General features: G+C 37.6%; 1 protein-coding gene across 8 annotated transcripts in view; it reads left to right on the top strand.

The window, feature by feature from the left end:
• Positions 1–14,492, top strand: part of EXOC6 (exocyst complex component 6) — an 88,724-nt gene that overhangs the window by 65,063 nt on the left and 9,169 nt on the right. The window contains exon 22 of one of the 8 annotated variants that reach the window (XM_068197678.1): positions 1,703–14,298. The exons of the other annotated variants lie outside the window; for them this stretch is intronic. Coding sequence (XP_068053779.1) covers positions 1,703–1,708 — 6 coding nt within the window. The 3' untranslated portion in view covers positions 1,709–14,298. Of the gene's footprint in view, positions 1–1,702; positions 14,299–14,492 lie in introns of those variants that run through there. 8 annotated transcript variants of the gene reach the window in all.

Raw genomic sequence — 14,492 nt, 5'->3', positions numbered from 1 at the left:
ATGAGCCTATCAAAGTCATTAAAAATAAGAGAAAGTAGAAAGAATTCTATACCAAATTATCTATATAGTAAGAATATTTTTGCTTTTAATAATTTAGTAGGTTTTTCACAACAAGATTATTAAAGGGCATTTCAGAAGAGAAGATTCTTGAGGCAAAAGTATTCAGATTTCTCCTGGTAGTTAGAAAGGACTTCATTAAAGTGTCTTTTAAAATGAAAAAGTTAAAAGGTAGGGTTCTCTGTTACATTCTCACAGTAATATAATAATGAACAATATCTACAGTGGGATAAGTGTGTGCTATGTGAGAAGGCTACAGGATTATGGCTACAAGACTTGTTCATGCCACAAGTCATGCCTTGACTAGCAGCCTTCCTCTTTTAGATTCTTTTTTAACTCTTTTATTGTCGGTGTTAAAAGAGACTAAACATCTTCCAATTTGTACTTAGATCATTTCAGTTGAAGGGAAAGATGCTGAGATTTTGGCACCATTTCTGTCATCCACCTAAGTGGAGTCCTTGCAGAGCCTACGTTTTTTTCAAGGGAAAACATGATTTCCATATATGCAAGAGGGCAGGGTGTGTGCATACTTGCTACAGGAAATAAAGATTTTCATATGTTTTAAGCACTAACTGGGGAGTATGTCACTTAAATAGGTATTATGTTGTTTATGTTAGCAACTTATATTTAGAATTCTCTCAGGCACTTTACAGAGGATGCTCTGTAGGTCATGTGAGTTTGATTGACTTGATATATTTTATAAACAGGAAAATTTTGAGCAACTCTCTTTTGGGTTGCAACTGGAGCTTGCAGATACAGAACAGTTCTAGCATATTTGGTTTGGTTTGGTTTTTATTGTATTTTTGTGTGCATCACCAAAAGGTATTTCAAGCACACATGAAAAACTTCTACCATTTAGTAAGGATTTTCAGTGCTTTCCCTCTTCTCCTTATTTGTGATCCATTTCTGTCTTAATAGGGTAGATGACAGTTCTTTTCAAGAATACTTAGAAAGGCAACAGAGCCTTTTTCAGAAGGTTCTTATAAAAGGTCATGCTTCTGTTTTTTAGTTTGAATTTGATACTTCTTCATGAATTGCAGGATATGAAAGATAAGGAAGTAGGTCCAGTGGTCAGGTTTTACCTGCCCACCCGGACTGTGCCCTGAGGTCAAACTCCTGATATTGGCTGTTTGGTACAGAGGAGCTGATGACAGGTAGGGGCTGATACAAGGGGGAAAGCTTGAACCGTATCAAAGCTAAAAGGCAGGAGATTTGGGACTCAGTGAGAGACTGTAGCTAAAAGATGGATCAGCAGGATTGCCCTCTTCTTAAAAAGCAGCTGACCTGCAAGGGAAAAGACTTTATAGTCCTGCCAATCACATGGTTGCTAATGGAAGCCAGTTATCTCAACAACTGCTACTCACTCTGTGCTGTACTAGTGCAGTGTGTAAGATTAATGAGGATTGGGCAGTAGGATATTATAGCACATTTTACTAATGAAGTAAAGTCACTTACAGGGAGCCAGCTTGGAAGACAGAGAGAGGAGCTACACGTGAATGATTACCATGTAGGGAGGAGCAGCTTTGAGAAGAATTGCCATAGGTATTTTCAACCTAACAGTTCTTGATCCTCTGTCTTTCCCTGAAGACAATGTGTGGCCAGCATGTTGCCCCCAGCAAGCCCACTTTCCTTCTTCCTTCCACAGACATAGAAGAGCAAACAGAAACAGCTGGCACAAGAAAGAGTTGTGTCTAACAAGACAACAGTAGTTAGTAGCAGGAAGCTCTTAGAGGACAAAAATCACAAAGGAGCAAGCATGTACCAATGTCCCGTTTGAGCCACCTCTGTCCCTTTATATTATTCTCCACTTAGGCTTTTGTCAGACTTAACATTCTCTTTAAAGGTCTTTGTAATCTGAAGAAACCTTAGTCAATAAAGGAATTTTTTGTGCTATTTTCATCACCACAGTATCTCAGCATCTTACACAGGTGCCTTGGTGGAGTTAGCTGATCCCACTTGATCATCTAGAAAGAAACTTGCAGTTCCAGCTAGTTTAGCAGGTAGAAACCTGGGGCAGATTCATGGTTCTGTGCAGCTGCAGTAATTGTGTCATACTTTATGCCACTTGTCTTAGCCTATGACCTGAGGTCACACCTACGTGCACCCTTTGACCCCACTTAAAACCATTGAGGGGCCATCTCAGCAAGGTAATTATCAAAGTGGCATGTGCTGCTTTACAGAGACTGGTCTCTGGCATCTTGTGGAGATGACCCAGCTCTCCTGCAACTTGCACTGCTCTCTGACAATCATTTCTTGCTAGTGTCTGTACAGAGAACCTGGGTAAATAGTGCAGTGGCCCAAAGTGATGGGGGAATAAATTCTGGGGACTTTGCTACCAATTCACATCTTAGGTCAATTGGAATTAACCTTCTAAAGTAAACAAGTCTTAGTTTGTCTTAATTGAATCATCTCTGAGGAGGAAGCACAGCCTCTGACATGCATTAGTTTTTTCCTAGTTATGAGCTGTTCTTTAGTGCCTAAAGACTAGGGTTACAGTTCTGGAATGTGAGGCAGTTTCCTGTATGTCCTGTACACTTAAGGACTGTGAGGATAAGACATGAATATTATAATTTGTTTGTTATTTTTTAGAGAGCCAATGTAGTGTGTAGTGGACAAGAACAATAACCTTGTGGTAGAGTAAGAGTTCAGCAGTTGGTGTCCTAGGCCAAATGTCCTGATTCTTAACCAAGTGGGTGCTAACAAATACCTATTCTTGAAATCTAATTATTTCCTGCAGAGATATAACTAAGCTGCCAACATAGCTTGACTTTGTTTCACTTTTGACTTGACAAGTTGATCCTAATGTTTCTGTCCACCATCAGCACTGCTTAGGGGCTTCTTCCTCTACTATCTTATCTAGCTTGATGATTTGTGGAATTACTTTGTTTTGCTGGGTTGAGGAGAACTGTGTCTTATTTGTGTTCTTTTGGCACTTAAGTACACGTTGTTAACACCTTCCAGCTGCTGTCAGTGTTGGTTCTGCAACAGGCAGCAGTCTCAAGTGAAAATGATCGTATGCTGTTGGTAACTCCTGAGTTAAGCAACCACAGTAGCAGTATCTTCACCCACATGGCACACAGAGTTTACAGTCTGATAGTGGTGTCCTTCAGATGGAAGACCAAGGGCTGTGATCAACAGTGTCCATAAGCTCTGCTTAAGCATGGGGGAAATTTTAGAAGAGCAGTTTCTGTTTGTATTTTCTCAATGGTAGAGATAAATTGTACACAAAGTCATGACACAATCAATACGATTAATATAGAGAATAATTTATCATAGAAACATTTGAAGATAATTTTTTGTCAGACTTTTGTTTATGATGTGTGTACATAAGCATGTGTCACTTCTGTGAACTGAAGTTATTGGTAGTATATAACATGTATTCCATCTGCAAGTCAACACCTGATATGTAGAAGTATAATACATTTTCTTCTAATTATGAATAATTGATATTTTATTTGGTTGCTTGGTGAAAAATATTACTAATCTTGTGAACTGTAGTTTTCCATGCAAAAAATGTAATGTAAATTTATTTGAGAAAGGAAATTGTTATTAGTACTTAATATAGCCCTCCTCTGTCTTCGCATTCATTACTGAGACACAGCATTGTCATTCTGATAAACTCAAAAGTAACTCCTTGTAGGTAGGAACTGTGTAAGAGACCACTGGGCTTCAATCCCAGTCACAGGATTTTCTGACACTAAAGGCAGGGTGACAGTTCAGTCTTCCCCACTGTTATGCTTGCAGTGTTTAATTTGAATTAATTTCCTGTGGCAGTAACTACATTTCAGCTCTGGCTTGTCTCCGGTTCCCAAACATACAGCCTGCCAAAGCTCTTGCCATCTGTGTTCCCTGTGGAGAATGCTCTTGAGCCCTTCAGTAGACCTCAGAGAATTAAGTTGTAGCCTGTTGCCAAACCTGTTTGCCAGAGCTCTTAGAGGCTGAGGGCTCTAAAGGTGTGCTCTGGCTTCCTTTACAAGCTGCCAGCCCACAGAGTGCCTGTGCTTTGAAATTAGTGGGGTACACCCACCCTGACCTCTGTTCTGACAAAGAGTCTTGAACTGAAAAAACATCAGGAGTTTTCAAGAGGGAGAAATCCCCAACAGTATGTTTAGGAGTAAGTCTTAAAAACTTCTGAGTTTGAAGATAAAAGTAAGACTTTTTTTCATAAGGTAACGGTTTGAATTTTTAATTAGAAAGTAGTATAGAACATTTCATCTTTTGCTTCCTGAGGGAAATGGTTGCTGAGACTTTCATCTTCACAGAGGCTCTTTCACAATGCTTACTGATCCCTTTCCCCCTGTTATGCACTCCCCAGCTTCTCTGAACAAGCAGAGGAGCATGTTACATCTGTAACATGAAGCCCAGCCTCAGGGTGCTGTGTAATGGGATTTGTGCTTCTCTAGTTTTCAGTGCAATGCTGCTTATTTAGCTAAAGGAAGGAGCTCAGGTTTCAGACAGCAACAAAGCAGGAGTTGCATCTCCCTGGATTTCAGAGCATAGATCCTCACTTTGCTGGAGGAGGAAGGCAATTCTTCCTGGACTTTCCCTTCTCCATAAATTGACTAAGGCAGGAGGGCTTGAGGCACATTGTAAGCAGAACAGGCACAAGCTGAGGTTCAATATCTCATATATATGCATCATACAATGCATATGCATCTCTGGGTTTAAAATGACAAAGTTATTTGAGTATGACTGCAAGCAAAATGTGCATTACCTGGCTTGCAAGAAAGACACAATATTTCTATGGAGTACTATATTCTTCCAAGTAAGCAGGAATTCTTTACACAAATGTGACAACTGGTTTGTAAGTACTTCTATTCCCCAATGGGATCTCTTATTTTTGATTTCTCCTTTTCAGCTATGTTCTGCAAAGCCTGTAGTTAATCACAATAGGCTCAGATCACAAGCTGTGTGTATAGATATTTGTGAGGAAGATCTCAATCAGTGCTCTGTACACAGAAGCAAGCTGGCTCATCACTGGGATGGGATTTATACCTGCCAGCTGGTAAGAATTAGGAAGCTCGGGAAACAAATGCACAGAAATTAGCAGCAGGGGGTCAAAAACAAGCTTGGCTTTGGATTCACTATCTTGATAAGGATTTGCAGAATCAAAGCAGAATGGCAAGTTAGTAATTTCCTGGTAGTAAGGAAATTCCTACCCTGCAAGTGCCAGAAACTAAAAGCACACATGCTGAGTATTAGGTGCTTGTGTATTCTTTGGGACATTAAATCATTCGTCAAATTCAGTGCAAAACAGATTGTATCCAGTTCATGTAAATGCCCCCTTTTCAGCAGAGAAGTGTAAATAACATGCTGATCATGTACCAGGTTTGTGCTCTAGATCATGGTGTACTAATGATGAGGGGGCATACTTGAATACAGGTTTGAAAACCTCAGTGTACAAATGCTGTTACTTCACTAGCTCTATCAATACCTCACTTAACAAAAATTATGTACATATGGCTATTTAACTTCAAGATACCCCATTCCATCTATGGCAAAAACCTTAGTTGTTCCTCCAAAGGTAAGTACAGTATATTGTGCACAAAAGGCTGTGAGGTGTAAAGGTGTAATGCATAAGCAGAATGCCATCTCTTCATCGACAGTAAGGAATGGCATAGGTACCTAAATCATGGAAGTTATAAAAAATAAGAAAATTCCTTATTGTTTCTTTAAGCTAGTTCATTTAAGGGCTACATTTTTTTGAGTTCTCCTCTTACTTAACAAGATACACACAAGAACTAAATGAGCCAACAAGAAATCTGTACTATGTATTTAGAAACTACGCACAACTTGGGAAGCACTGACTCAGCTTGACTTGGAGACCTGCAGATAAGAGTCTTTGAATAAGAACATACACCTTACTTAGGGCATTCTGTTTTGTTGTTAGGTGAATTTATATTTTTGGGAACTGAGACAGGAAATCATATCTATAGATCTCATTTGTGCAGGTGAAACACTTGACTTAGAACTGTGCAGGGCAGTTTCATCTTCTAAATGCTACCATCATGGAAATCACTAAAAGTTTCACTGGAGAGGTTGATCAAAGCAGATATGAAGAAAAAAAAAAAGAAAATAAAAAGTTGGCAAAAGCTGCTGTCAAGACTATTTAGATGGATCTATCTGAATCCCTGTCTGAATACTACCATCACATTTAATCAGCTTTAAGCTCTTCTTGGTCATCATTACTTTTGCCAGTCACAGTTTAGAAATAGTTAATCAATTAATTAAAAACCTACAGAGCTGTTGTTATGATGAAAACTTCATATATCTAGAAAATCTTTCCATTCAAGAAAGCTCATCCCATAGTTACAGAGGAAATTCATATAAGATTGGGACCTAAATTTTATCCTTGGTAGTTGAAGTGAAATACCAAGAATACTCTACATATAATGTTAGAACCCAAAGGCTTCTGTTTCCTTGGGCATGACACTTAATTTCTTTAATAACTGGCATGCTGTGGAATGCTTTGTGAAGCAGCCATTTCCAATGACATTATGAGAGAAGGTACTAAATAAACTTTATCTGGAGAAGGTTTTATTCTTTTGCAGAAGGACCTGTTGGTAGGAAATTTTCAGAAGGTTCGCTCCCAGATAATTTCTCAATTAACAAATATCTTCCTTCAATTAGAAGCTGATCTGTGTGCCTGTTATATTTGTGAAATCCTACTTACCCTTTGAATCACTGATACACATTCTATTCAGTCAAAGTTACTCAATGAAATGAAGATTCTCTTTAGTTATTCTTCTGCTAGCAGTTTTGCTCCCATCCAGTCCTTGCCTTTGTCATGTAAGAAATTATGTACGTGCAAGGAAGAAAGATTTGGGTGCACAGCTTTCCGAAGCTTGTGAATGCATTATATTGAGCTGTTGTCTTCCTGCTGACAGCCAGTTGCTGCAAGGTCTCCAGCATTGTGTCTGGACTCTTTTGTAGCCATGAGTGGATGGGTGGTGTTCAGTTTTGGAGCCCCATCTCCCCAGTACTTCCACTGAATTCTGTGAGCAATTCTGTTCCTGTGAGTAATGAATAAGCATTGTTAATTGAGCAACACAAGAGAAGAAAATTACTGATTTTCTTCAAGTAGCATGTTACTTGTATTCTCTTAATGTTTCTAAGTCCTAGTCTCCCATCAGGGAGCCATGGAACTGGTAGCAGCCTTAGTGTATTAAGTAATTTCTGCCTCAAAATCACCTTTTCTCCAGCCTGATATAAACTGGTAGTACCTCTGGTATATAGTATATACTGAGCAGCACTACTAACCCTTTAACCCTACAGATTTGCCTTCAGTATTTTTTTCAGTTGCATCAATGAACATACTTGGGTTTCATTCCTTTTCTAAATTATCTGTCAGTCACATGAAGCAGACAGAACACCCCATTTTTTTCCTTTTGCTAGTTTCTTCTGTGAAAAAGAAAGTGCATCTCATCTTTGAAAGTCACTGCAGTGCAAATATAAAATCCAGTAAAATCAAAGGAATATTTACATCAGGAAAACAAAGAGTTTTTCTCTGCTTCAAAACAGTAACAACATGATGAAGGAATTGCATGGACACAGTAAGGCAATGACTTGAATTGATGAAGTGTAGTTAATGAATGTTTATTCATTTGGATCATAATATGTTAAGAAAAAAGATCACATGTTCAAAAGTGTTTGTATAGGATGTACCATAATGTGACACCGATCTGCAGTTGGCTGTCTTAGAACTGCAGAAATACAAATTAAAAGGTATTACTCTGTCTAGCTAGACTGCCTTCAGTCAGTCAGTGAAATCTGGGATATGAAGTTAGTCCAATGATACCAATAGTTGGCAAAAGAAGTCATTGAATTTCATCCTGGTTTGTTATAATTGATTCCTGAATGAAGTGCACTAGTTGTAGTGTAAGCAATATGACTGAACTAGCATGTTCTTAGGCACAGCTTATCATATATGTTAACATTTATGGCTCTTATGGGTGTGTCAGGTTTGGAGCAATTTATACTTTTACAAATTGTGCTATTTTAAAGAATAGTGGAATAACAACGTTCACATGGAATATTCACATATAGATTGTACCCTCCTTGCAGAAGACTTTATCTAGAGCATTAGTAGCAAAGGAACAGTGCAACTTAAGAGGCCCTGCAATTACAGAAAGTGTGAACAAAGAGTGAATAATAACAGAAATGTAGAAATAAATCAAAATATGAGTAGATGGAAGCACTAGATGATGGGGAGAAAAGAAGAACATAAAAATATGGGATGAGGTGAAAAAAAGATAAAAAGTCAAATTGTGTCTGTAAATGTACTTTATTATTCTTACCTTTTTCTTTCTGTGTTTATAATTTTCCATGGCTTGTGCTGAGACCAGTAAGAGCATTTTTTTTAAACAGTAGAAATTTGAAGAGATGTTTTTATCCAAAGAAAAGAAAGGACTTTCAGTACACAGTAAATGGTGTTTAAAGTCCCTAAAACCTTGGGCTTGCCTTATTCCCAGGAGAACTCAAGCTTTCCCAGTTTCAGTAGTGTGCCTCCAGGAAATCGTTCAGAAGGACACATAATTAGCCCACACTCTTCCAGAGTGCACAGTGTAACTTGATGCAGTTAAACCAGAAGACAGTTTTCATCTTTTGACCCTGTGTCAAATGTGTCAGTTGAGTAGCTTACCTGAGATCTGTAAGACAACATAGGCCATCAGATATTTTCCCATAGAAAGGAACATGCAGTAGGACACACACACAAAACCGCAATTTTAAAACTTACTTGTTAAACCCTTAAAACTTACTTATTTTCAAAGTAACAGAAAAAGTGGCCCTTGAAAGTGGCACAACTCAGTGTATTGAGATTCTGTTTCTTTTTTCAGTCTGAAGTTTAAAGAAAAATGTTTGCCCTTGCTGAGGATGTATGAAAACAGAAGTAGCTTTTTCACTTTAGGCACTAACAAGATATCGAGTCCCCTGGAAGGGTGAATGTGATACTGTCATTCCAATGCACATCCAAATGATAGTTCTGGGAATGGTAAAATGTTTAGTATAGTGTCTATGACTACGTCTTGCATCCATTGACATGCAGAATAGTTGAAAAAGTTCACATTGAAATGGAATGATGTTGAATAACTCCTAGACAGAAATGCCCTGGTACTCTGTGTGGGGTGGGGTGGTTTGTGTGTATCAGGGTGGGGCGGCTGCAGAGGGGACCTGTGTATCTGGTAGAAAAGGCACAAGCTGAAAACTCGAGTGACACTGTAAGACAGCCCTCATAGCTTAATTAAATAAAACCAATAATGCGATTTAAACTTCTTTGAGTTAAAATTACTTTAATAAGGGTGTTAATTACTAGAGGATTAACACTGCTTACATGTGATAATAGATCTGGTCAGTCAATAAAGGGTGAGAATAATGTTCGTTTAAGAAGCAAAAGAATCTAGCACAGGATTACTCCCTATAAAGGGATAACATTTCAAAGTGGCAAGTAAAATCAGGGGAAGGTGTTTTCAAATTGCAGAAGGCATTAGAGGCTGAATTTTGCCATCATTACTCAGCAAAAGTTCCATGTGTACTGGGATCTGTTGGAGCTAAAATATGAAGAGTAATTATTGCAAATTGCATATGAAATAATTTGTAGTTACTTGGTCTTCCAGGGAAATCATAAGAAATAATTTTTTAGATAAAACATTTAAAGAAAATACGGTCTGTAGGATTGAGGAGAAAATGCATAATCTAAAGGAAAAAAAAACATCTTCTAAGGAGAATAATTTCTTGAAGATGTATTTCTTAGAAAAGAAATTTTATTGGATTATTGTCTTTAAGCAAAATGGGGTTTTTCCTAATATGTTTGCAAACAATAGCCAGAGGAGAAAGATCTTTTGCAAAAACCCAGTTTAAAAAAGGAAATTTTGGGGTATCCAGGTTGCAACTTGCTGGGCTTGGAAGCCTTTGTTAAACCAAGTAATCTAGACAAGTTAACAAAACAAAACCAGGATTTTATATGGGCTATAGTATTTGCTAAAATGTTTTGACAGTCATTTGATAAATCTAAATGGGAAAGTAAATGTTTTCTTGTTGCTGAAGAGGAAAGTGAAGGTTGTCCATGAGAGAATATGAGAATTTTTTCCTAGTGATTTTGGCTTCCTTTTAACTTGTCTCTATTTACATTCCTGAGCTACTGACTGCTGAATTCCTTGTCCAGAGGTTCTCAGGTCTAGCATAGCTTTCCCTAAGGGATGTAACTTCATCTGCTATAAAGGGTGGTTATGCAGCCATACCCTGAGTGAACTACTTTGGAAGAAATAATTATCTGTTTACAGTAAACTTATGATGGCCACATCTGTAAGTATTTTTGCCTTATGGATTGCACTGGATTATTTGTTTCTGGATGCAAACAAAATTATGCTGTTTTGTGGCCTGTTATGTCTTGAATTTCAGTGGCTTTTCACGTATTCTAGCTCAGCATCCAAGATCAGCTGAGATACTTTATTGAGCAGTTGCTGTATTTGTGTCTGCTTCTTGCAGAAGCATTTCAGAGAGATGCCATTTATATAAAATTCTAAATGTGTTAATGGCTGCCTAAGAGAAGAATCTGGCACACTGTGGCTGTAATTTTTTACTTAGATGTGCAGCTTTTGAGAAATGCACAGATGCTAAAAGAAACTAAACCAAAAGAAAGTTGTTAATTAAAAAATAATAATTCTGTTGTGTTGAACCAAGCTATTTCCCCATACCTGCTGTAGAACCTCAGGTTATCTCAGTGGAAATGATGTGATTCATAGTACACACTGTAGATAATGGACTTCTGTGAAGATTTAATTGCTGCAGATTCAAGAGTGCTCATAAAACTTATTGACCTGATGTATATCCTCCTGTTAAGTTGAATCAATCTCTGTAGCAATGTATTTTCAGCATATTTCATAGATGTAATTTTGTCTGGTGTCTTTTCCAAGTCAGAATGACAAGAAATGACTGGAAAGTTGGGAGAGGGAAATGCCCTCTTCACTGACTCCCTAGTTCCCAGCAGTGCTTACATTGGTGGTGTCTGGCTCTGTTCTTGAGCTGCAGCTTCACACAAAAAGCTGAAGTCTTCTCTTCCTCTGTAAGCACAAAGCCGATGACATGGAGCTGTGCCATGCTCACTTGTCTTCCCATAGGCATCAGTTTGCATTTGCACACCAGGGATGTGTATCTAAAGCTCCTTCCTTCAATCCTAGAAGTAACTGGACTGAAATTGAAACTTGGAGTTGTATACTTGGGCAGATCACTGCAGATGATTAGTTCTAGGGTACAGCAGCCTGACTGTCTAAATTAGATGTGTGCGTATACAAAGACAGTTTTGGGGTAGTTAGAACCAGCATTTGTCAGATAGTGACTTCTTGTGGTATGGTGTATATACATACTTGTAAGACTGCAGGCATCTAGAGTTACTCTTAAGGATAGTGCTAAGTATTAAATGTGACAGATGGAACAAGAGTGTTCAATTCCAGAACACAGTATGAAAGTGGAAGTGTGTTTTATGTTTGAATTTTATTCTAGTTGCACCAAATTAGATTAATTGAAATTAGACCCACCTCTAAACCAGAGAAGGTGATTAAAATTTAACTTTAGATTTTGAACTTTTAAATTACATTTTCATAGTGAATCATCTCAGATGGATTTTTACAGGAAGGATTGAGACAAATGACACAGTTTTAATCCCCAAGAAGCTTATTTTAGGATAGTGTGCCTCATCATATGCTATTTATGGCATTATTTAATAGACAAGTGAATAGTTTAAAGCAAACCTATTGTGAGTGTAGTGCAAGTAAAAAAGAAGTGCCTCTAGAAAAATAAAGATCAAATAAACTAAACTATAAAATTTCTTTTTGGTTGATGTCAATATTTAAGTACTACTGGCAAAACTGTGTTTAAAAAAACAACCAAAAGCCAAGTGAAAATTCCAGCTGAGATTTAACTCTGCTATATTAAATGCTTCATAATTCGAACAGTTGAAATTGTGTTTTCAAAGTCTCATTCAGGTGAGAGGCAGATGGCCTGTTTTGCGGGGTGCACTTGTCACCCCTGCGTGCTGTTTGAGCGTGTACACCTCTGTGACAGGAGCTCAAAACCAGTAAAAAATGGTGAATGACCTGACCATTGCATAATACACAATTTTTAATCCACACAAATTTTGCCATTGACATAGTTTTATGCTTTGTCTAAAGGGACTTTGTGTACGGACTAACACGCTTGACAGGAGCAATTTGGCCAGAGCCCGTGCCCTCTGGAGCCTGACTGTCTGCCAGGCTCCTGCTTTTCAAACTCTTCTCTGCTTCTAGACTCAAAAGATGGTTCTTTTGCTACTAGTCCAGCTTATTCTTTAATGATGAAGAACAACACACTTCATAATAAACATTTTCACTGTAATTAAACAAATCTTCTTTGAAGAGGTATTACTTGTTGCCGTACTGGGTGTTTCATAGGGCCTAGCTATTTATATTTGTCTCAGAAACTACTTTTCTGTGTCTTCAGATGTTACATCTTGGGCTGCTTGAAGTTTTAATGGGATTTGTAAAAATTATACGTTGTGAGTGTTTTTCTGGTTATGGTAACAGCAACAAGGTTGTTCACGTGGCTTCAACAGCAAGTATTCTGTTTTTTAGGTAGGCCTAAGTTCATTTGAAGTGCCAAAGAATAAAAAAAAAAAAATTCATGAATGTAACAAGACCAGGCATTTCTCAAAGTGTACCACAAGGTCCAGATTTTAGGAAAGAATTCTGTCCATTGCAAGGATTTTTTCTTATAAAAGATATATGAACACAAATAACTTCTGTTTTCTCTTAGCATAGCAACAAATCCCAATGGTTCAGCTGTCATAACATTATACATTGTACATTTATGAATGTGTTGAAGATTGTATCCCAACATTCAAGATAGTGACAGATAAAATTTCACTTATAAATTTGAAACAGATGGTAGCATTTAAATACAAAATTATTTCATTCTTGTGAACATTTCACTGTCCCAAATTTAGACACAATTTCTAAATGTATAGTGCTTAAGAGGAAAAGACAGGTTTTAATGCAGTGGCTTAAAAACGTTAAGACACTGCCTTTCTAACACAGACTATCCTTCCTTTGAAAATCCAGGGCTCAGTTTTCAAAGCATTGTCTAGGAATTTAGCCTGCGACCCCCATTGACACTAATGGGAATTGCATAGCTAAGTCCCCATAACATCACTTAGAAAATCCATTTGTTGTAGCAATTCAGAAAAATAGCATAAACTACGGGGAGACATTCACAGATCAAGAGAGCAATGTACACTTTGAAATACAAGACCAATGTGCATTATTCCAGTTATGTGATCAGTAGAGAGGATTCCAGAATTCACCGCATTCACAAAATAAGTCACCAGGTCTAAATAAAACAAAATATTTTGGCAAGTGGCAGGCAGACTTGCTAACCAGGCTAACAAGATGTTTGTCAGCAGTAATGAACACCTACTGATTAAGTGATAATTGTGTTTGGTTGGTATGGTGTTATTCTACAGTTAGCAAACTGTCTTTTTTTCTTTCAAGCTGGACTTAGGTATCTACATTTTAAATAGTTCTGTTGTTCTTTTGCAACCAAGAAATGTTCTGAGTAAACAAGACTTGTCTTTGTCCAGTTTTGATTCTGATCCTGGTCCTTTATGTTTTGTTTTCCAGTTTAGTAAGTGCTCTCTTGGTGTGCATGCTTTAATTAACAGGAGTGTAACTTGGTGAATAATGATTATGTTATCTTCATGGTCATGTAGACAGTATTTGTTGGAAAAAAGTGTATACCTGTGTAACATATATTCATATATAATTGTGCATGAAACCTAAGTAAAGATTAAAAAAGCGTTGTTGTTGTTGTGTAGCTGTGTTACTGCAGTGCCTATGAGTCCCAGTCATGGACCATGGCCCCATTATGCTGGGCAGAATATAAATAAGTGTTTTAACAAAAGAAAGACAGTGCTGCCTCAGAGTTCCCAAAGCAATGAGATTATAGCTCCACTGAAAGGTTAATGTTATGTCAGAGATTATGAAATAGTAACAATTTTGGTTGACAGGCTTCCTTTTGAGTCCAGAAACCCATTTGTCCTTACAACAAGGCAGGGTAGGTTGGTACAGTGTGAGCTCCTTGGAGTAGGAAATGTTGAGGACTGGAACATTTGTAAGCAGCTTTAGTGAGTTTACTGTGTTAAAAATTAAAAAGTCACCTTCATGTTTGGTGCTTGTTAGCCCCAAAGCCCAATAAAAGTAGAAATAATTGAAATATTAATGTGTTTGCTCTGTCTTTATCTTAGGGACTGAAATGATACATAGCTACCAATAGTCTTTTTTTTTTCCCTATGCCAAAAGCCATGCATCCTCAAGGAGAAAACTGTAATGTTACTTCTGTATTCCTTCCTAAGAAAAAATTGGGTGTAGCTTGCAGTTGTATATGCTTGGCACTATTCATTTCCCAGA

This window comes from Anomalospiza imberbis, chromosome 8 (assembly GCF_031753505.1).
Source record: "Anomalospiza imberbis isolate Cuckoo-Finch-1a 21T00152 chromosome 8, ASM3175350v1, whole genome shotgun sequence".
In the NCBI taxonomy this organism is placed as follows: Eukaryota; Metazoa; Chordata; class Aves; order Passeriformes; family Viduidae; genus Anomalospiza; species Anomalospiza imberbis.
The sequence above is the reverse complement of the archived record's forward strand: the minus strand, read 5'-3'. Positions and strand labels throughout refer to the sequence as shown.